Genomic DNA, 24,217 nt, shown 5'->3' with positions numbered 1-24,217 from the left:
GCCAAGAGGAAGTTTCTTTAGCAAGCAAAGCAAAAGTACACTTGAAGGATTGAACAGGCTGCTCAGGACCTGCCTTGTTCTTTAGGAAGAAATCACAGAGGCAGACTGGGTGGGCTCAGGAAATGAGTTACAGAGGCCAAAAGAAGGGCCCCGGGAGACAGGTGCGGGGCATCAGCCTGGGACAAGCTGCCACTGCCCACCGCTCCCCTGGTTGCAAGTCTCCTGGGGGCTGCAAGTCCCATGGGGCTCCTGGAGCATAGGAGAAAGAGAGCAAAGATACACTTCTGGGGAAAGAAGGCAGGAGTGCTCTAGAGAGACCATGCCTCCTCTTTGTTTAATGTTGAAGAAATGGGAATTCTGGTTTGTGATTACTGTCACTATAAATTTTCCATAGAAACACCTCAGAAGGTAAATCACTCTGTCCAGAATGTCGCATAAAGAATTCCCTTTTTGGCCATATATGATAAACCATCAGCTAACATCATATTAAATGGCACTAAACTGAAGGCTTTCCCCCTTAAATCAGGAACAAGACAGGGTTGTCCACTCTCTCCACTCTTATTTAACGTGGTGCTAGAAGTTCTGGCCAGAGCAATCAGACAAGACAAAGAAATAAAAGGCATCCATATTGGAAAAGAAGAAGTAAAGGTATCACTTTTTGCTGATGATATGATCCTATACATCGAAAACCCGAAGGACTCCACAAAAAGATTATTAGAAACAATAAACCAATACAGTAAGGTCGCAGGATACAAAATTAACATACAGAAGTCCATAGCCTTTCTCTATGCCAACAATGAAATATTAGAAAACGAACTCAAAAAAATAATCCCCTTCACGATTGCAACAAAAAAAATAAAATACCTAGGAATAAACATAACAAAGAATGTAAAGGACCTATATAATGAAAATTACAAAGCATTGTTAAGGGAAATCGAAAAAGATACAATGAGATGGAAAAATATTCCTTGTTCTTGGATAGGAAGAATAAATATAATCAAAATGGCCATATTACCCAAAGCAATATACAAATTTAATGCAATTCCCATCAAAATTCCTATGAGATTTTTTAAAGAAATGGAACAAAAAATCATCAGATTTATATGGAACTATAAAAAACCCCGAATAGCCAAAACAATCCTAAAGAAAAAGAATGAAGCTGGGGGCATTACAATACCTGACTTTAAACTATATTATAGGGCCACGATAATCAAAACAGCATGGTATTGGCAGAAAAATAGACACTCAGACCAATGGAACAGAATAGAAAGCCCAGAAATAAAACCACATGTATATGGTCAAATAATCTTTGATAAAGGGGCCAACAACACACAATGGAGAAAAGAAAGCCTCTTCAACAAATGGTGTTGGGAAAACTGGAAAGCCACATGCAAAAGAATGAAACTCGACTACAGCCTGTCCCCGTGTACTAAAATTAATTCAAAATGGATCAAAGACCTAAATATAAGACCTGAAACAATAAAGTACATAGAAGAAGACATAGGTACTAAACTCATGGACCTGGGTTTTAAAGAACATTTTATGAACTTGACTCCAATGGCAAGAGAAGTGAAGGCAAAGATAAATGAATGGGACTACATCAGAATAAAAAGTTTTTGCTCAGCAAGAGAAACTGATATCAAAATAAACAGACAGCCAACTAAATGGGAAATGATATTTTCAAACAACAGCTCAGATAAGGGCCTAATTTCCAAAATTTACAAAGAACTCATAAAACTCAACAACAAACAAACAAACAATCCAATAAAAAAATGGGAAGAAGACATGAATAGACACTTCTCCCAGGAAGAGATACAAATGGCCAACAGATATATGAAAAAGTGCTCAGCTTCATTAGTTATTAGGGAAATGCAAATCAAAACTACAATGAGATACCACCTCACCCCTGTTAGATTAGCTATGATCAACAAGACGGGTAATAGCAAATGTTGGAGAGGCTGTGGAGAAAAAGGAACCCTCATTCACTGTTGGTGGGACTGTAAAGTAGTACAACCATTATGGAGGAAAGTATGGTGGTTCCTCAAAAAACTGCAAATAGAACTACCTTATGACCCAGCAATCCCTCTACTGGGTATATACCCCAAAACCTCAGAAACATTGATACGTGAAGACACATGTAGCCCCATGTTCATTGCAGCACTGTTCACAGTGGCCAAGACATGGAAACAACCAAAAAGCCCTTCAATAGAAGACTGGATAAAGAAGATGTGGCACATATACACTATGGAATACTACTCAGCCATAAGAAACGATGACATCAGATCATTTACAGCAAAATGGTGGGATCTTGATAACATTATAAGGAGTGAAATAAGTAAATCAGAAAAAAACAAGAACTACATGATTCTATACATTGGTGGAACATAAAAATGAGACTAAGAGACATGGACAAGAGTGTGGTGGTTACCAGGGCTGGGGGGAGGGAGGACAGGGGGAGAGTTAGGGGGAGGGGGAGGGGCACAGAGAACTAGATAGAGGGTGGCGAAGGACAATCTGACTTTGGGCGAGGGGTATGCAACATAATTTAATGACAAAATAACCTAGACATGTTTTCTTTGAATATATGTACCCTGATTTATTAATGTCATCCCATTACCATTAATAAAAATTTATTAAAAAAAAAAAAAAAAAAAAAAAAAAAAAAAAGAATTCCCTTTTTTAGATTGCTGCACAGTTTTTACTATAAAAATCAATGCTGTGAACATCCTTTTGCATGTATCCTTGTGCACTAAGCCTCTTATTTTCCACCAGATAAATCAAAAGAGGTTAAATTGGGGGTCATAATGTATATATACTTAATGCTTTGAAATGTGCATTGCCAAACTGTGCCCCCCAAGTCCAAATTTACCCTTTTCATCACCAACATGTGATTCTTTCCTCAAACCCTTGCAAAGACCATTGTCATTGTTTAATCCTTGTCAACTTGATGATTCATAAATTGTATCATTATTTATGTCTGCATCAATTTAATTGCTAGTGAAGTTGGACTCTTCTTTCATAAGCTTACTAGGCATTTACATTTTGTCACATTTTAAAAAATTGCTTGTTGAATTTAGATTTGAGATCCTGATAAGTTTAATATATCTTGTTTTCATTTTATACTTTCTAATTCAGCAGTTAGCTTTGGAACTTGTATACCTCATTTTATTGCTCACATTACTTAACACAATTTCCTTTATTACTCTCTCAAGAGGCCAGAGTTCTATGAGTAATTTATTTAGACATTTATTTTTTAAGGATGGGAATGGCCACAGTGCTTTCTGAATACTTGCATTTTGAGGAATATCCTGGTTGAAATGGAATATTTGGGTCACTATCTTTTACTCTCAAAGTGCAGATATCATCCTGGTGGCTGGTGGCTTTCTTTCTTGGTTCCCTCTGTCTGCCCCTCTGTCATCACACATTCATTCACCCAACACGAAGCTGGTAGTGTTGTACTGTGTCCTGTCCTCTGCTGGTGTTAGTGGTGTGGAAGAGACAATGGGTGCCCTCCGTGGGACTTCTTTTCTTACAGTTCCCAATGGTTGGTCCTTGCAGGAGATACATGAGCCTTTTGGTAGTCCATGGGATATTCTCCTGGAATAATGTCTTTGCTTGTTGCTTTTTCTGTGTCTGCTCTGATCTTTCCGTTTGCAATTCCTTCTCTACAGGTGACTTCCAGCTCTCTGCTCTTTCTGCTTATCATTTTTTTACTCCCAAGCATTGGAAGAATTATGTAAACCGATTTTTTAAAAATTTTCTTTAGAAAATGAAATTTAACAGGATGACATTGATCAATGAGAGTATACAGGTTTCAGGCAAACATTTCTAGAGTATTTGAACTGTTGATTATGTTGTGTACCCTCACCCAAAGTCTAATCATTTTCCGTCACCTTATACAGGGGGTCCTCGCGTTGCAACGGTCTCTACATACGATGTTTCAAGTTTATGATACTCACTCCCATAAAAACTTTAAAAAATTGAGATGTGAGTGTTTTAGTATATGCTGTTAGTGTCATACTTACGGACTACATGGGCGAACTATTGTAGTTTGGTTGCATGTAGCGGAAGGATGCGCAGTAATGCAGCATATGAGTGAGGAAGCTGGTGTCTCCCAGTATGCTTACCTACGCCATTTTGGACTGTTAAAAGCACAAGTATTCCATTTGTGTTGCTTTGGTGACTTTTTGGCCCTTATTATGGCTCCTAAATGAAAGTCAGAGTCTTCAGATGGTAGTGCATCAAAGAGGAAAGCCATCATGACTGAAGTGAAATTAGACATTGTAAAGAGATCAGAAAAAGGAGAATCAGTGACGAACTTGGCCATGTGCTAGGCTTTAGCGGCTCTACTGTAGCAACAGTTATTAAAGATAAAGACAGTGTCCTAGAGCACGTGAAGGGATCAGCCCCATGAAATCAACTGTGACTACTAAACAGCAGAGTGGCATAATGATTGAGATGGACAGATTCCCAGTTTTGTGGCTGGAAGACCAGCATCAGCGGCACGTACCGGTTAGGATAGGTAAGCGATTTAGACTAGGATCTGTTTCGACATACACCAAAGTTTGGGCTACATCACTGTCATAGGAACAGAACTATGTCATAAACCGAGGACCTCCTGTATTTGTCCCTTTTTATACCCTTTCCCCCACCCCCTCCTCCGTGTCCTTCTCCTTCTGGTAACCACTTCACTATTATCTATGTCCATGAGTCTCAGATTTATATCCCACCTATGTGTGAAATCATACAGTTCTTAGCTTTTTCTGATTTACTTGTTTCACTCAGTACAATGTTCTCAAAGTCCGTCCATGTTGTCGTAAATGTCACTATGCCATCGTTTCTTATGGCTGAGTAGTATTCCATAGTATATATGTACCACATTTCCTTTATCCAATCCTCTATTGAAGGGCTTTTTGGTTGTTTCCATGTCTTGGCCACCGTGAACAATGCTACAATGAACATGAGGATGCATGTACCTTTACATACCAGTGTTTTCGATTTGGGGGAGTACATACCTGGTAGAGGGATTGCTGGGTCATATGGTAATTCTATTCCTAATTTTTTGTGGAACCACCATACTTTCTTCCATAATGGTTGTATTAATTTGCATTCCACAGCAGTGAATGAGGGTTCCCTTTTCTCCACAGCCTCTCCATACTTGTGATTACCAGTCTTGATGATTATAGCCAATCTAACAGATGTGATGTGGTATTTCATTGTAGTTTTGATTTGCGTTTCTCTAATACAGTGGTTCTCAAACTTTTTGAAGTCAGGGCGCATTTAAAATTCTACAAATAATTGTAGGCGCACTATACACAAATTTCTAAGAAATATATTATTATAATTAAGTCAAATATTAAAGAAAAAAATATAAAGTCCAAGCGTGCTTTTATGGTAACTAAAAAAAATAAATACAACAAAATTAAATTTATTCTGACATTAAAAAACATTTTTATGTTACATTTTTTGAGTTATGCCCCAATAGGCACATATTTCTCTGGAATACCATAGGGCAGTGGTCCCCAACCTTTTTTGGGCCACGGACCGGTTTAATGTCAGAAAATATTTTCATGGACCAGCCTTTAGGGTGGGATGGATAAATACACAAAATAAAATTATGCGACCGGTGTAAAACCTGTGGTATTTTTAAATATAATTGTCGAACTTACAAGAGAAGCGTCAAGAGTAAGTCTTAGACGGATGTAATAGAAGGAATCTGGTCATTTTTTAAAAATAAAACATCGTTCAGACTTAAATATAAATAAAACAGAAATAATGTAAGTTATTTATTCTTTCTCTGCAGACTGGTACCAAATGGCCCACGACCAGTACCGGTCCGCAGCCCGGGGGTTGGGGACCACTGCCCTAGGGCACACCTAGGGTGCACCTGAAAATCTTCTAGTGCGCCCTGGTGCACACTTTGAGAACCACTGCTCTAATAGCTAGTGAAGCATATTTTCATATATCTGTTGGCCATTTGTATGTCCTCTTGGGCAAAGTATCTCTTCCCATTTTTAATTGGATTATTCGCTTATTTGTTGCTAAGCTTTGTGAGTTCTTTATATATTTTGGATATTAACCCCTTATTGGAGCTGTTGTTTGCAAATATCTCTCCCATTTAGTTGGCTGCCTATTTGTTTTGTCAGTTTCTTTTGCTATGCAGAAGCTTTTAGTTTTTATATAGTCCCATTCATTTATTTTTCCTTTACTTCCCTTGCTTTGGGGTCAAATTATTAAATTGTTCTTTATGGCCAAGGTCTATGAGTTTAGTACCTGTGTTTTCTTCTATGTAATTTACTGTTTCAGGTCTTACATTTAGGTCTTTGATCCTTTTTGAATTAATTTTTGTGCAGGGGCTCAAACTATAGTCAAGTTTCATTCTTTTGCATGTGGCTTTTCAATTTTCCCAGCACCATTTATTGAAGAGGCTTTCTTTTCTCCATTGTGTGTTTTTGGCTCCTTTTTTGAAGATGATTTGTACATATATATGTGATTTTACTTCTTGGCTCTTGATTCTGTTCCATTGGTCTGTATGTCTGTTTTTCTGCCAGTACCATGCTGTTTTGATTATCATGGCTCTGTAGTATAATTTGGGGTCAGGGAGTGTCATGCCTTTAACTTCATTCTTTTTTCTCAGGATTACTTTGGCTATTTGGGGCTTTTTATGGTTCCATACAAACCTGGTAAATTTTTGCTTTATTTTTTTAAAAATGACATTGGGATTTTGATGGGGATTGCATTAAATAAACTGATTTTTCTTAATCATTAACTTTTTCCATAGTATTGGGTCTGTTATGAACTGCATTTACTTATGAGTTTTCTTTCTTAAACAAAATTTAAATTATTTATTAAAGTAATTATACAATTAAAAGTTATACCAAAAGGTTGTCATGAGAAAGAACCCCTCTGTCTGTGTTTCCCCGTCCTTGTCCTCTTCCTAAAAGCAAGTACCTTTGACATAGTTTAAGCTATTTCTTTGGGTACTTTTCTTCCTATCCCTAAATAAAAAAAACTTTTACTATTTATTGATGTGTTAAATTCTGACATTATTTATTTCATGCTTCTATAGGTGAAGACAGCACAATTCACTCCCCACCCCTCTGTGTTTCCAGTATTATGATATCATAATTTTAATTGAATCAATAAGAAATATTTATATTGTTGTGACTTGATAACTGTTAGTTACACTGAGCCAAGTTGTATCTTACGGTTTTTTGTTTTTGTTGTTGAGCCTTTTGCTTTTCCGGGAGAGTTACTTGTCTTTCTTTTTTTCTTGCCATCTTTCTGATACCTCCCGCTCCAACCCTCTGTTTCCCAGGCTTCCTCCCTGCAGGCCTTTCCCGTGGGGGTCCAGCTGCTGGGGTCGCGCCCTGCTCCTTGTGGATGGGCCGCTCTCTGGCTGCCAGGGATTTTGCCTAAGCCTGCCGTTGATTTCTCTTCCAGGCCATGTCCACTGTTTTTCTGGGTCCCATGTCTTCTTCTTTTCGGACTATTGTTGCTTTCCACAACAGTGACTCAGTGTTCCAGATCTGCTGTGTTGGCATTTATACAACATATAGACCAAGTGGGGCAGAGAAGAGATCTCACCCCTCCCTGTTAAGATTCTTGCAAATTGAAGGAACATTTTGAATCATTTAAAGGGCACTCTTAGTTTAAAATGCTCATGAACAGTTTTCTGTTACCAATTATGCTTTGGAATACCAACGCTGAAATTGTTTTAGTGTCTCCTTAGACTTTGCTACAGTTCATGATAATTAACCGGACACGTGCCAACAGTGTGATCGATGTTGACTTAAGTCTAACACAGTTGACTAAATAGTCGCCTGCTATTTCTGTGTTCAAATAGCTTATGGTCTACAGAACAATAGTGCACACAGGCACGGAGGCGGAGAGGAGAGGCCATTAGTTGGTGTGTGGGTGGAACAAGGCTAGTGTCTAGCCTTTCAAATGCCACACGCATTGCCTCTCTGTTAGTGGAGGTGAAAATAAGATACTTCTCTCCCATAACTCTTCAGGTTTTACAATTAGCCCCCATCGAAGGAAAAGCCCAGGCCACAGGAGTGATCAGGAGTTGGGAAATGTAAGAAACTCAGTCGATACCTTGTTCTCCACGAGGGTGGGAAATGAAGTGCAGCATGGTGGAGACCCTGCTGCTAGAACAGGTAGTTTGCCATGGACAGGGTGCCAGTGGTCACAGAATTAGCATATATACTAAAATATCACAGGACTGTGCTCAGACTTGCTTAGTCGTCGCTCACGTTGCTGCATCGTTCAGTGCTTTGAGTGGGGTGAGCCTAACGTTGCCCACCAGCATCCAGGCCTGCAAGCCAGTGTAGAACTCTGGTTCAGAGAGGAGCAGGTAGCAATGTACACATAACGAATTATCACATTAAAATGTGGCTTATTTCAAACTGTTACTATGCTTCTGTTTTGGGTCCCCCCAAAGTAAAAGACTTTAGGTTCATGTGGTTAATTTAGGAGGTCTTCCCAGGAAGCACAGAGGACAGAGGGGAGACAGGGCGGGGGAGAGCCTGCAGAGAGTGGGCTGACGGCCCCTGCTCGGGTGCCCCTGGGGGACTGTACAGAACATGTCCCAGAGTTGGCGCAATGAAGGCTGAGGAACCTGGGAGTCTGAGTCCTAGAACTGTCATTTTTCAGTGACTTAGGTCACTTTTAGAGGCACGAACTTCCTGATACTTCTGGCCCGCCCTGCACTGCGGCCTAGCATGTCCCGTGGCCTGGTGGTGTCCTCAAGCAGAGAGGTACAGGTCAGAAGTCTCGGGCTTGCAGGGTATTGCCCCCTGACCCTGCAGGTGACTTCTGGGCTGGGACACGTCAGGCCCTGGCAGCATCTGCTGCAGGGGGCTCACCTGGAAGATTGCAGGGCAGCTGCACTGATAGATAAACACACGCGTGAGCTGACCTCTGACTCCTCAGCTTGTCCTTCAGTGGCCCAAAGCCTCCGTCCAGCATGTGCTGTGTAGTCCAGGGGAAACTCAGCTCAGTGAGCATAATGGGAATGGCAACTGACCACCCCCCCCCCCCAGCCCTGTTATTTCTGCATAAGAGGGTTTTTGTAAACAATGGGGAGTTAGAAAATAAAATGAGCTTGCATGATTTCAGAAGGGACCAGATGCCTGCTTGCTTGATTTTTTAAATTCCCACAAAAACCTCAAGCAGAATTAATAACATATGAAAATTAGGTACCATGTGTGTACTTTGCTTCATAATGTTTTTATTAAGCAGAGAGTTGATTTAAAAATAACACAATGTGACAGTTGACATAGTGGCCGACGCTGTGGTGTGTACGGAAATCCTCTTCCAATGTTCCATCCGGTTTTCCATTACACAAGGACGTATTTTTTAAAAAAGCTTTCAGAATTATCACATAATAGAAATTATATCAAGTTACAATTTGATAAAACAAACCACCTGAATACAAGCTATAATTGCTTTTTAAAAAATGGCCTAGTCAGCCAGAGATAACTGTGGGAGTAGTTTTATACAGGTTGTTTACAACTCCACAGTAGATTCACATTTCCATCATCTCAAAATCTTGCCAATATCATTTGCTGATTGGAATTTTTTTTTCTTCTTAACCCCTTTCCACCCTCTGCCACTCTGGCCTATAAGTAGCAGAAAGATACAGGGAGAAACAAAGGTCATGGGCCAACAGGTTTCCAGTAGTTCAAGGATGTATTGGTTCTGAAGGCAGAACGGAACGAGTATCTCCGAAGTTAACTCTCGGGCATTGGACTAGCGGGCGGAAGTGTCCTCTTCTAAAGTTTGAGGGCCACTCTCTGTCATTCCGTGAAGAGTACACTCTTGATGCTGTTCCAGCCCATGACAAGGCCAGCGGGCTGCTCTAATCACTGTGCTAGTCCCTTTGGGGCTTATTGCATCTGCAGGATAGTGCTGGAAGGCCACCTCCCAGCGGATGTGGTCTAGCAGAGTGCATGGAGGCACAGTAGTCAGCCAGCCCTGAGCAGGTGCACTGCTGATGAAATATGTATGCATCCTACAGCAAGTTTTGCACTGCCTTCACATTTTTAGTTATTCAACCCTAGCATTGACTCTTTTTTGTTTATCTTCAGGGTAAGAGAATGATCAACAGGACAGTTTAAATGATTTGACAAAGTCAGGATATTTTTTACTGATGGTGGGATAGATAGACACTTAGGAAAGACAGTGAACATTGAGGGAAGTTCTAAAGCTATTGAAATGGGTTTGGGGCTTTTGTGGAAGGGAACCTGGTGGGTGTGTCCTTTCCCTGGTCACTTCCTATGATTACCTACTTCCTGTGATTGCTCACTTGTGCCTCCTAACACAACAGGGCTGCAGGTGTGAGCTAGCACCCTCAGCATAATAATACCTTGAGGTATTTTAAAAAGTAATTGCAGAGGAGACATTTGATCTTTATGACTTGCACCATAAGACTTTCTTGGAATCTTTGCAAGGGGTTGGTTGGAAGAACAGAACTTTTCCATCTACACTATGATCTATAAAATTGTAGTAACTGATTTCATGAGGCTTGAGTTTTTCTTTTGTTATTTTCTTCACTCTCTAATTAGATTTTGCTCATATGTGAGACAGAAGAGTTTGGCAGGAAGTAAGCAGCATTAAAATAACTCAAAGACGGGCTGTGCCTGGCATGGCCCTAGCAACTATGGAGATAGGGTTTGCTGCCCTGGACCCGTGGCCAACCCCAGAAACCCCTGTCTGGGTGACCACTGGCTCCAAAAGGAGGCCAGGTCCACCAGGGGCTGGGCAAGGAGTTCGGAGACCTGGCACTTGCCCCGCCTGGTCACCAAGTGCTCTCTCTCAACTGACCTCACCTCCACTGTGCTCAAAAGCAACCTGAGAAAAATAATAGTATCTGCCCTTGACTTCTTGGAATGCTGAAGGTGACAAATTGTCAGAATCTAAGGGGCTGTTTATTTCCCAAGTGTGAAGTCAGACTTTAAAGGGCCGAAATGAACATTTCAGGTTATGCCCTGTAGGTCCTGGAGGGAGGAGTAGGCTCAGAAAAGGGAAGGAGTAAGGTCTGCAGTGGTTCCTGAGGATGTATGAAGGCATCAGCGAGAAGCTGCAGTTCCTCCCGTCACTCTCCCAGATCACGTTGGAACCACGTTCCAGGCACTAGCTCACTCTGAGTGGTCCTGCCAGCAGGAGTCCTGGGCACCTGCTTTGTTCTAAAATGACTTGCAAAGAAATTGGTTTTCTAGAACCCCTTAAAAACTGTCTAGTGCCTAACACCTGGTGGGGGTGGATGTCCCCGAGAGAGGCAGGCGGGGCTGATGGCAACAGCAGACAGATCATCATCGCTCCAGCTCTGCAAACCCTGCCAGCCGATGTGGGTGCTGCCAGCTGCTGGCTGCAGGCCTGGTCTCAGCCTCTCCTGGAGCCAGAGGCATCTCTGGGGGACCTAGAGTCTGACTCTACTGAAGCACTGAGCTCTCAGATGGATTCATCAAGGTGTTCCTTGCAGCTAATTAGTGTCCGTGGAAGCCTGAAGTTACTAATTTTGTGTTTTATGTCCTTGTCACACTGGGTCATTCCCCAATGGGCAGGATGCTCAGAAGTGCTAGTTTGAGTGTGAAAGAACAAGGTAGGTAAGAACAATTCCCTGTTTATTCGGTGCTTCAGACGTCTCAGAGCCTGTGCGAATGCTGCGCTCTGTTCTCAGAGCCCTGGGCAGTCAGCCTGGGCGGGGCCGCCTGTCATTGATCAGTTATGGAAAGGCAGATGGAGGGAGGGTGGATTCAATGGCCTGTCCAGGAGTCTCTGTGTTTCTTTTTCCTGCTGTGAGACAGCTATCCCTGCCCTGGGAGGAAGACTCACCTGTAGTTCCGACAGTACACTGCTCTGTAGGTCCTGTGTTGGTCCTGTTCTCAAATGCCGGAAAGAGCTCTTTAGTGACATAGCTGACATAGGCAAACGTTTGAGTCCCCCTTCCTCTGAGGCCATCACCTGGTCATTCTTCCAACAAAGCAGGTGCTATTCATTCATTTCTGCACTCATTCACCCAGAGGTGTGTGTGTGACACTGTGCAAGTCACAGCACTGCGGTTCTCTTCATTAATGAGGAACTTGTGAGCAATCTGTTCCCTGGGCTCCCACACACCAGTGGCGCCCCGGCCTCTGTGCTGCTCTGCTGCGTCTGGTCTGTCCTCCAAGTCTTTGGTGATGGTCACCATCAGGCGTATGTTGCCTCTCCTGCCACTCCCAGACCAGGATGCCTCAGTTACTGCTGATGGTGCACCCTAACCATATTTCACCTTTGCTCGGTCCCAGCTCTTCCTGGTGGTGCCCACCCTCCCCGTGGCCTCTTGCTCTGTAGCCTCCTCGTTCAGCCCTTGACTTTCAGGTCTGCGGTCATCTGCCTGTTGGTTTCGGCTCGATAGCCTGCACTGTCTTATGCTCTCCATCCTAACGGCCGGGAAGAGTGACACACAGACGATGCTGCTGGTCTCTGGAATTTGCATGCCTTCTTAGCGCTCCATCAAGACCTTGACTCCCCTCCCACCATCAGCCCCGGCTTCCATTGGCCCTCCTCACCTGCCTGTGCCAACTCCTCCTCGACCTCCCTGAGCTTGCCCCCCCCCCAGGCCCCCGCTGTCCGGCAGTCCTGTGTCCTTGCTGCAGGGCTGTGCTGCTGACTGCTTTCCTTGGCTGCCCCTGCTCTGGAATGGGCTCTAAGTCCCCGTCCTGTCTGCTGGGCTGCACTTGCCCTGATGCCAGCAGCTGGGCTGCGCCCTGTCCCATGACTGCCTCAGACTCATCTTCCTTGCTCTGGTGTGCCTCTTCCTGCCATTCACAGGCCACACAGGACAAGTGCCGGGACACTAGAGAACCTATCTCTGGGCCCATGTTTCTTTTGCGGCTTCCTTTACTCCACTTCCTTATCAAGACGTTTCCTGGCTGATTAAAGTCCAATAATTGTATTTGATCCCTGTGACTTCTTCAGCTATCAGAACAAAACAGACAGGCAAGCTGAGCTCCTGCAGCAGCTCGTTGCTAAACCACCAAGGAGTTAACTCATGCTTGGGCCAGTTTTTCTTTAATTTTTAAATAGAGTTGGCCCCGAGGTCACTCCCTGCATATTTTCTACCAATAAAGACATGTGCAGAGAAGGATGACAGCTTATCCTGCCGTAAGCTGCAGGTAGAGTGGTGGGGGCTGCCAACACCCCCAGCTTCCTCACATTAAATGCAGATTATAATAGTACCCTTCCTACCTGCCAGGTGCTTAGAACAGGGCCTGGCTCATTGTAAGTGTGGGTCGCCAGTTATTCATCAGGTAGAGAGTCAGCCCCAGGAAGCCAGGCCTCTGCCAGGTTCTCCTCTGTGTCCCTACCACCCAGAACAGGGCATGGCTTTTAGGTGGTGCTCAATCATCCATTAAATGATGTTCATAGACTAAGCAAGAGAGGGCCTGGAAAGAATGTGGAGTACGACATCTAGGGCCCTGGAGTTGGGTCTCATCTCAGCCACTGTTATGCTGAAAAACTTTAAATGAGTCCTATATCCTACTGGACACCCATTTTCTCATTTATTTCAGTGGGCATATTCTAAGTTATTCTGCTTTTAGCAAACCTACCTAAGTTTGGCTTGAACTGCATGGAGCTTGATGACCTCCCCTATAGGATAACTGATTCCTTGAGGTTGGCTCTTCTAGGTGTCCCCTCCTCATTCTGAGAGGCCTCTGCGGCCTGCTAGGTGTCCCCTTCTCACTCTGAGAGCTGCCACCAACGCTCCCTTTTCTCCTGTGTCTCCTTGCACCTGTGTTTATAAGGAAGGAGGGATGCCTTTCTCGGAAGCCTCCCTGCAGCCCCCTCGGGTCCTGCTGATTGTGACTTCTCTTCTATGTCCATATGGTAGCAGGGGCGGGCATTGCCATGTCTGAAAGAGAAGGCTGCTCGTGCCAGCAGGCAGGGAGGAGGGAGCTGGGACTCTGGCTATACCTGTGGTGCAGCCAGCTGATAGTGGCTTCTCCATGGGATGCTGGTGGTGGTATAACTGTTACTGGTTGTTGAGAGCAAACAGGATCGCACAGGTGGATATGCAGCATGGGGCAGGTCCATAACAGGTGGCCTCTATCCATCCCATCGACATTACGCTTATTCAGTTATGTGTTTAAAAAGAAAATGTGAATGCCCTTAGGTGGACCTTGTTCTTTCCTGGGTGGCCACCGTCTCCACCATGCCCTGTTTTCTTGCGCTCACTTCACTCATTGTGCATCCTGCCTGGCTCCTCATGCCATTTAAGTTTTCAGGTCCTGGGGTTGAACATTGTGATGTCCATGTTCAGCTAGTTCATTCATTCTTTTTCTCTTAAAGTCTGTATCTCAGGTTTGTATTAACATTCTTAGTGGGCATTGTTTTGGTGATCAACTCAAACCCAAAGATTTAAGCTCCAAAGTGTTAAGCTGGCTACAGTCATTTAAAACAAACAGTAGTGAGGTGTTTGGGGATTTTATTTTTGTTTTGCTCTTCACATGTCAAAGTGTAGAGATCGGAACTCCAAACCCTGCAATTAAAAGTTTATTTTTACATTGTACAATTAGAGTATAAGCATCTTAATTAAAAAGAAAATCCTTTATTTTCTCAGTGGCCTTGGTCGTGAGTTGGGGAGGTTTGGATGTAGATGTTCTCGTCACCCTGCTCTGGTCCCTCTTTTCTGAGCTCTACTACAAGGGGTACAAGCTGCCCTGAGGTGGGAACTGGTCCCTGGCGGTTTTCATGCCCAGAGCTGCCTCGGAAGGTTGGATTGCAGTCTAAGGCACTGGAGCCAGTGTGGTCTGGACACCGTCTCCTTTGCAACATGGACACTCTCATCAGTCAATCAAAAAACAAGCAAACAAACAAAAAACCAAAGTACTTCATTTCATTGTTTGTAACCATGTGCTCACAGGGCCTGTGGTGCTTTCTGTTTCTCCTCGACATGCCTCTACCTGGTAATTGGAAAGCTGCTGATGTCATACAGGAGTCTGGATGCAGTGCCAATTTCTTTTCTCCCTTTTTCTTTCTTTCTCATCTGTTTCCTCAAAAGAAAAAAAAAAAAAAAGAAAGAAAGAAAAAGAGAAAATCCAACTGCTTTCTTGCCTTGAGATGTAAAAGTCCACATTTTGGCTGCATCGGATTCCAAGTTTTCTGAGAAAATGCTTACATTTATTAGGTTGGTTCAGTGTTCTCATGGAGGACTTGACTTTGGGGCATGGAGCCATATGTGGTGGGACTGTTTTAAGATAAATAATGCAAGAGAACCATTGTTTGCAGGAACTTGGGCTATGCCTGCTGCTTAAAGAATGATCACCTGTGGTCTACAAGTGTGGTCCGTGGTGGGATGGAAGGTCAAACAGGCTTTCCACAGTTTGCCCTCTTGATGGCGCCTCTGAGTCCGTGCAGAAGTGGAGGGCTGTGGGCCGGGTTGAGGAGCCTGGGAAGCGGCTAGGACTGAGACGTGTTCGCCGTCACCCTCCCGGGATCTGGTTCTCACCAGCACTGACGAGTAGAAAATGACTAACAGTTTGGATCACAAGCAGACCTTTGTCTGAGATGAATCTTAGCAGTGACGGAGGCTTGGTTTGGTTTATGTCACTGGTTATATTCACATTTTCTATATTTACTCTAAAGACGGTAAACAAAACATTTTTTTAAATAAAAATCATGATTTCTCAGTGTCTAACGTGGATACATTTATGATTTTATATACACTGCTCACAAAAATTCGGGGATCAGGGAAGGTGCAGATACTCCAGTACTTTCAGCCTTTTGCATAGTGCATTTTCACCAATGAAATAAAAGTTGGTTTTGCATCTCATTTGCATAATCGAACAACTTTCTTTGACTTGTTTGCTTTTTTGATATTCTTGTTTAATAAAAAATCAAACACTTCTTTTTTTATCGCTTCATATTCATTTTGAAATATCCCCTAATTTTTGTGAGCAGTATATATGTGTGTGTGCAGATGCAAAGTCTGTCTGTAAATACACACATGTAATAACACTTGTATAAACAACACACAGACACTGATGTGAATGTAAACTGCAGGCAGCGGCAGGCAGCCTGTCACAGCTCACTGCAGAGCACTGTGTCCAGATGTTTGGTTTCATGAACTAAGAGTATGAAAATAAAAAGAAGGGAAGCGACCAATGTATGCACAGCTAAGTGGAGCAATGAATGCTTTCCCCCACCCTTGTCTCTCTAAAATCAATAAATTAAAAATAAAGTCTGTGAAAAATAAAAAAGAAATTGGGGATTCAGCATGGGTGCCAGCTTTATATTTTTATTTTCCAAGATCATGAAGACTTTTTTTGGTGCTGGATGTCAGCTTGACGTGCTGTGGTCACCTCACAGTACAGCCGATTCCTGGGCGTCACGGGTTTGCACTGCATTGTTCCACTTAAGTGGATATTTTCAATAACTACTGTAAATGTATTTTCTCTTCATTATGATTTTCTTAACATGCTCTTTTCTCTGGCTTTATTGTAAGAATACAGTATGTAATACATGTAACATACACTATATATGTTAATTGATGGTTTATGTTATCTGTAAGGCTTCCAGTCAACAGTAGACTGTTAGTAGTTAAGTGTTGGGGGAGTCAAAAGTTTATATCTGGATTTCTGACTACACGGGAGGGTAGTGTGTGTGTCATGGCCCCTCACCCTTGCATTGTTTAAAGGTCAACTGCTATACAAATATTGAATCATTATTCTGTACACCTGAAACTAATATAATGTTATATGTCAATTATATCTCAATAAAAAGATTTTTAAAAATTCGTAGGAAAATACACGTAACATAAAATTTACCATTCTAATAACCATTTTCAAGTGTACAGTTCAACAATGTTAAGTACATTCATACTGTGCACCCCAGGATCGTTTTGCCAGTAAAGAGAGAGACAGATAGGAGGACCCCCATCTACTATCCTTATCATTTCCAAAAAGAAAGAGCATTTTACTCTCAAAGGGAAACAAGGAAGGAAGGCCATCATCATAGATGCAAGAAATTCCTCCCTGACCTGTGGTAGAATAGTACAGAGAAGAATAATCACCCGGGGAAAAATAATGGTACAGAGAAAAACAAGCAAGGAATTCTGTACAATATTACTCAGAGTTTTAAAACTTTGCTGGAGATTTTTTGTCATCTTTGCTCGAGGTCATTCCTGCTCAAAGTGATTGTGCATGAACGGCTGGTTACCAGGCATGCCGAGACAGGAGCTTGCCCTGGGGTGCAGTGAGCTGACCATCAAGCACACGCGCAGTAACTGGTCCTTTTTCTCAGCAAGATTCTGGGGAAGGAAGCTGTGTAGTGCTTTACATCCTGGCACGAGCATCTTATCATCTGTGCTCTTATCACCAGTGGCCATTAGCAAGCGGTTCACGTGGTGGCACTCTTCAGAGTCCTGTTCTAGGTCTGGTTGTGCTCTTATAGAAGTGAAAGGTACAGTGGAAGCCCGTACGTATTCACTCCATTGTGATTCATTCTCTTCTCTTTCGCTCCGACTGTTGTGTTGAAGGTGCTGTACTCTCCCAGTCCATGCTGGATCCACACAAGCACATTAGAATAGGTGTTGTTTTGTGTAAATGGAATCCTGCTTTATCTGGCCTTTTGAAATGTAATTTGGTCCATATGGCATGAATTTAAAGACATCCATTTTGATACATCTAGATCTGCTTTATAGGGGTGCTTTTTGTGACTACACCCCATTATATTTATCTGTCCTCCCGTGAGCAAACATTTGGGTTGTTTCTTGGCTTTTGCTAATGCAAACAACACTGCAGTGCCCATTCCTGCGAGCCTTTCCTGCACACAGGGGTATAATCTGGAAGGAGAGTGGTGGGTCAAAGGGAAAGTGATGTCTCCATTCACAAAACCTAATTAGCATGGTAACCAACCTAGTTCAGGTAAATGGGGAGTGGGAAAGATAACATTATGTCAGCTATCAATAAAACTGATTTTCTGGACCAAATTGAGAGCTCTATTTGTTGCTTCATTTAAAGGTTTAGCTCAAAGTCTGTCTGTACGATAGAAGTGACCTGGCAGTTTGGTACAGTGACTGCTCTTTGTCTCTGAATATAGGGCGGGACCAATAGGAAAAGCCAGCCCTTCATTCAGTTTCCCATTCCCATGTGAACGAGAGAGTGTTCCAGTTCTGGTATGGGTGGCTGATGACACTGGGTGTGGCTGTCTCTTGGGCTTTTTTACAGATGGCATTTTTAGTCCAAGAGAATCTCATGGGTCAAAACTTGGCCAATCTCAGCCAGTTTGTCAGCAGGTTCTCCTGGAGCAGCTGTGCTGTTGCCTAGAGTGCCGGGTCTGAGCCCCTTTCAGTCAGCTGGTCTGGCCTTTCCTTGGACAATGTGGAGATATGTCCTGGGCAGAAGTGGACTCAGGTTCCTTTGGGGATGGATGTCAGAGGCATGCCCCCAGCTGGTCCGGAGGAAGTCTGAGAGGGTTCCGGTGGCCAGTGTCCCTGTGTAGCTACCACCAGCCTGGTAAGAGCACTTAGAGTATTGGCAAGGGAAGAGTCAGGTGCAGTCTCAGAGAACAAACTGAAACTGAGACCATGTCTAAATGTGCTTTATTCACAGACTCTCGCTTATCTTTAGCAAACAGTGCAGTGCTTTGATCTCTTCAAAAAAAAAGTAAATGGGACTGATCAGTGGTGGCACAATGGATAGAATGTTGACCTGCACAGCTGAGGTCCCTGGTTTGAAACCCCAAGGTCGCTGGTTTGAGTACGGGCTCTTCGGCTTGAGTGCTGTCTTACCAGCTCAGGTGCAGGGTCACTGGCTTAAATGCAGGGTCACTGGCTTGATCACAGACAGGATCAACATGATCCCAAGGTCTCTGGCTAGAAGACTTAGTTTGCTAGCTTGAGCAAGGGGTCACTGGCTTGGCTAGAGCCCCTGGTCAATGCACATATAAGAAACAAATCAATGAACAACTGAAGTGAAGCAGCCACGAGTTGATGCTTCTCACTCTCTCTTTTTCTCCCTTCTCAAAAATAAATATATAAGAAACAGTAAATGTAAAGACAACTTGGTATGAAACAGCTAAAGAGACATCAAAGAAAAAAATAGGACTAAAAGCCTATGAGTTGACCATTTCCAAGTTCCACATGACAAGTGAGCTATAAGGGGGAAGTCTAAGAGATCACACCTATGACTAATCTGGGTTAACAGTGCAGGTGCCTGATACTCATTTGTGTCTAATTTGGCACTGTGCTCACTAGCTATCAGACAAAGGCTTGTTCACTGGTTGCTGTTTGTGAAAGTAGTGTTTTGCATATACAGGCACATGTTTACATCTGCAAAATAACTTATTTTTTTATTTTTGATAATCAGCTGTCAAAGCTTGAAAAACAACAGCAGAGGAAAGAGAAGACCAGAGCCAAAGGGCCTTCTGAATCCAGCAAAGAAAGAAGTGCTCCTCGCAAGGAGGACCGCAGTGCCAGCAGTGGGGCCGAGGGGGACGTGTCTTCCGAACGGGAACCTTAGATCTCCGGGACGGGACTCAGGTAGGAGGCCTCCTCCCTGCACAGCTCTGTCTTCCCACATTTGGGGCAAACGATCATAAACAGAGAACAGAGGGGCTTTTGAGATCAGATTCATTTCATGGACATCTATCTGTAGCTTCCTTAAATCTACTGACCTGTAGGACAGAAGGAAACTCGACATGTGGGGAGACAGGTGCCCATGCCAGGGTGGGCCCTGGGAGGTTCTGCGTGGGTCGCCCTTGTCAGTGCCTGTATCAGTTGACAACTGCTGCTACTGTTAGCATCTCGAGAGCACTCGCAGATCCAGAATCTAGACCAGGAGCTTCACACGAGCTCTCGCTCTTGGACCCTCCTCCCTGTTCTTGCTGTCGGCAGGTGCAGTGGAGGCTGGTCCGCGGCAGCCTCCCCTTACAGCTTCCAGCCTGCTGGGCCGGCACCCTGCGCTCATCCCGCGTGGCGCGGCTAGTTTCCGTTCCCTAAAACAGGGTTTTATTCTCATCACTTTCATGCCTGGGAATACTTCCCAGCCCAGCAGTGATTTGACGTTAACTCCACCTCCCTGCTTGGAGATCAGAGGCGTCTAAAACTTATCCAGCCATCTGCTGGCCCTCGGCTTAAGTTCACTCCCCCAGTGAAAGCATTCTCGAGAGCTTCACTTGTCAGCGTTCCCAACTAGAAATAGTTATGCTGCAGCATGGTGCGTTGTGGTGGGATGTGGGTTGGGTGGAGAGGGAAGTTAGGGAGGCATGGGGGAGGAACTCTGGAATGAGACATGCAGAAATGGGGAGATGAGGGGTGAGGTTAAGGAGCTGCTTAAGCCAAGAGAAGAGCAGGTGCAGACATTGGGGGACAAGGACGGACATGTTTGGAACTGAGGTGAAGTGCTGGGCAGGTGGTGGGGTGCTGTCTGGGAGCCTCTCTGAAGTGAGAGAAGTCGGAGGGTCCGGGTCAAGGGGTCTGGTGTGTGACTGTCAGAAATTTGGATCTCATTTTGTGGTGGGTGCTTAGGAACCCCTGAAACGTTTTAAATGTACAAGTGACATAACCAGATACCAAGTTTTAAAAGATCACTCTAAGCAGCCTTGGGGACTGAGCCTGAAAGCAGAGAGGCCAGTTTGGAGGCAGTTGCAGAAACCAAGGGAAGATCAAAGTCTGCATACATTTTGGAGCCTTTGGCTTATAGACTGTGGTTCAAACCTGTCAGCATATGGGTTTGTCCTGGAGACACCAAATTGTGAGAGAGAACGTTTGTAAGTTGGTTTTTGCCTTCTCTTTTCCTTGGAAGAGAAGAGGTTAGAAGTCTATGAAATGTCCTTTAGGATGCACACCATTGGAAATTGAGGTGTAGTACAGAGCCCATAGTGATGACTGGGCTCATGGCCAGAACGGAGAGCTCAGAAGGAATAGGTTGTCAATTCACGGACAGTTCCAGCAGCTGGGGTGGGAGGAGTCCAGGGGAGGGGAGTGTGCTTCTCAGACATCCCCTGCCCTCTGGGGAGCATGCCGGAGAGAACACCCAGCACCCACTCCGCTCCAGAATGAAGGGGTGAGGGCTGGCTGACGCGGTGGCCAGGGAGCTATCTGTTAGGCAGATTTTCGTCATGGACAGCTCATCGGCTCAGAAGAAAATCCCTTTTTGGGTTGAGGCCGGCTGCCCAGCCTGCATGCCTTTTACTCTCTTGGCCCCATGCAGCACAGCACCATGTCTTCTCCCTGCAGCTATAAGATTATAAATAATAGCCCCTTCCCTAGGGAGCTGGGACCTTAAAAATGATAATTTTAGACTCCCATGAAGAACTCATGAAATAGAAAAGAAATAAAAATTTAAGTTCTCATCTTTTGGTAACCAAACCCAGCCTATCTTATCCACTTAAACACACATGCACAAATTGAAATGTCCCTTGGAGGTTTGTATTTTGTTTTTTTCAAGTGAGAGGAGGGAAGATGGTGACACAGACCTGCGTGTGCCCTGACTGGGATCCACTCGACAAGCTCTGTCTGGAGCTGATGCTTGAATCATCTGATGCGTTCAGACCAACTGAACTATCCTAAGTGCTCAGGGCTGATGCTCAAACCAGTCCAGCCACTGGCTGTGGAAGGGGAAGAGGGAGAGAGAGGGGTAAAGAAGCAGATGGTTGCTTCTCCTGTGTGCCCTGACCGGGAATCGAACCCAGGACATCCACATGCCAGGCTGATGCTCTACCACTGAGCCAACCAGCCAGGGCCAAAGTTTGTATTTTTTAAATGGCTTTAAAAATTCTAACATCACCTAGTTGATTTTTAAAAATATTTGATTTTATATAGCTTATATTTTAATTTATTTATTTTAGATTTATTTATTTTTAAATTATAGTGGACATCAATATTACGGTATATTAGTTTCAGGTGTACAACATAGTAATTTGACATTTATATACCTTACGAAGTAATCACCATGATAAGTTTAATAACCATCTGTTATCATATAAAATTATTACAGTTTTATTAACTATATTTCCTGTGCTGTTACATTATCACCTCACTGTGTCTTATTTATCTTCTAACTGGAAATTTCTACCTCTTACTTCCCTTCACCTTTTTATCCATTCCCTTCACCTCTACCCTCTGGCAGCTGTCCGTTCTCTGTATCCATGAGTGCATTTCTGTTTTGTTCATTTGTTTTGTTTTTTTAGATTCCACATATAAGTTAAATCATATAGTATTTGTCTTTCTCTGTTTAACTTTTTTCACTTAGCATAATTCCCTCTAGTTCCACCCATGCAAATGGCAAGATTTCATTCTTTTTTATGTCTGAGTAATATTCTATTGTATACATGTACCACATCTTCTCTATCTCTTGATGGACACCTAGGTTGTTTCCATGTCTTGGCTATTGTAAATAATGCTGCAGTGAACATGGGGTGTTTAGTTACTTTTTTTTAATTAATTAATTAATTTATTCATTTTAGAGAGGAGAGAGAAAGGGAGAGAGAGAGACAGAGAGGGAGAGAGAGAGGAGATAGAGAAGATGGGGAGGAGCTGGAAGCATCAACTCCCATATGTACCTTGACCAGGCAAGCCCAGGGTTTCGAACCGGCGACCTCAGCATTTCCAGGTCGACGCTTTATCCCCTGCGTCACCACAGGTCAGGCTGAACATGGGGTGTTTATATCTTTCTGCATTAATGTTTTGGATTTCTTCAGATAAATAACCAGTAGTGGTTAGGTCATATGGTAGATCTTGTCTAGGTCATATGGTAGATCCATTTTTTATTTTTTGAGGAAACTTCATACTGTTTTCCACAGTGACTCCACCAATTTGTAGTCCCACCAACAGTGCATGTGGTTCCCTTTTCTCATACCTTTACCAGCACTTGTTAATTGTTGACTTTTTGATAATAGCCATTCTGACAGGTGTGAGGTGATATCCTGTTGTAGTTTCAGTTTGCTTTTCTTTGATGATTACTGATATTGTGAATCTTTTCATGTGTCTGTTGGCCACCTGTATGTCCTCATTGGAGAAGTGTCTATTATGGCCGCTGCCCATTTTATAATTGGATTGTTTACTTTTTGATACTGAGTTGTATGAGTTCCTTGTATATTTTGGTTACTAACCCAGTATTGGATATATTGTTTGTAAGTGTGTTCTCCCACTCAGTAGGCTGCCTTTCCATTTTTTTTTATGGTTTCCTGTGCTGTGCTAGAGCTTTTTAGTTGGATGTAGTCCCACTTGTTTATTTTCCCTTTTGTTGCCTTTGCTTGAAGAGACATATCCAAAAAGATACTGCTAACAGTGATGGCAGAGAGTTTATTGCCTGTGTTTTCTTCTAGAAGTTTTGTGGTTTCAGGTGTTACATTTAAGTCTTTAATCCATTTTGAGTTTATTTTTGTATATGGTGTAAGAGAGAGCCTAATTTCATTTTTTGCATATATATGTCTAGTTTTAGTTTTTTTCTTTTTTCTTTTCTTTTTTTTTGGTGTGTGTGTGTGTATTTTTCTGAAGTTAGAAGCAGGGAGGCAGAGAGTCAGACTCCTGCATGCGCCTGACCGGGATCCACCTGGCATGCTCACTATGGGGCGATGCTCTGCCCATCTGGGGTGTTGCTTCATTGCAACTAGAGCCATTCTAGTGCAGAGGCCATGGAGCCATCCTCAGTGCCCAGGCCAACTTTGCTCCAGTGGAGCCTTGGCTGTGGGAGGGGAAGAGAGAGACAGAGAGAATGGAGAGGGGGAGGGGTGGAAAGCAGATGGGCGCTTCTCCTGTGTGCCCTGGCCGGGAATCAAACCTGGGACCTCCACATGCCGGGCCGATGCTCTACCACTGAGCCAACCGGCCAGGGCCTATTTCTTTCTTGACTGTATTTATCAATTTGCTAACATATAATATTTTATAACTTTAATATCTAGATTATTTTGCTTTAACTACATCTGATCAATACTTTGGAAGTCTTGGTTTTATTTATTGAGGGGTATAGAATTCTTTTAAAATTAGGGTAACACATTGCTTTCTATATGCGTTAGAATTTAGCCTCAGAATGATTCCAGTAGAGAATGTACCATGGACATCAGTATCCCGTGGCTACTGGGCAGCCTGGGAGTGATTGAGCCATTTCTGTAGGCAAGAGAAACACAGGAGGGTCCCATGCACTGAGGAAGTGACAATAAGTGTGTGTTGTGGAACTTCCCAGAGGTCACATTCGCAAGAGGAAAAGTGCGCAAACAGAAAGAAGAG

The 24,217-nt window shown here is 43.4% G+C and overlaps 1 protein-coding gene across 1 annotated transcript in view; it reads left to right on the top strand.

The window, feature by feature from the left end:
* The window catches only part of DTD1 (D-aminoacyl-tRNA deacylase 1), a 219,870-nt gene that overhangs the window by 182,274 nt on the left and 13,379 nt on the right, over positions 1-24,217 (top strand). Inside the window, exon 5 of the mRNA XM_066385426.1 lies at positions 19,356-19,528. Within this exon, the coding sequence (XP_066241523.1) occupies positions 19,356-19,508 (153 nt within the window). The 3' untranslated portion in view covers positions 19,509-19,528. The remainder of the gene's footprint in view (positions 1-19,355; positions 19,529-24,217) is intronic.

This window comes from Saccopteryx leptura, chromosome 5 (genome assembly GCF_036850995.1).
Source record: "Saccopteryx leptura isolate mSacLep1 chromosome 5, mSacLep1_pri_phased_curated, whole genome shotgun sequence".
In the NCBI taxonomy this organism is placed as follows: domain Eukaryota; kingdom Metazoa; phylum Chordata; class Mammalia; order Chiroptera; family Emballonuridae; genus Saccopteryx; species Saccopteryx leptura.
The sequence above is the reverse complement of the archived record's forward strand: the minus strand, read 5'-3'. Positions and strand labels throughout refer to the sequence as shown.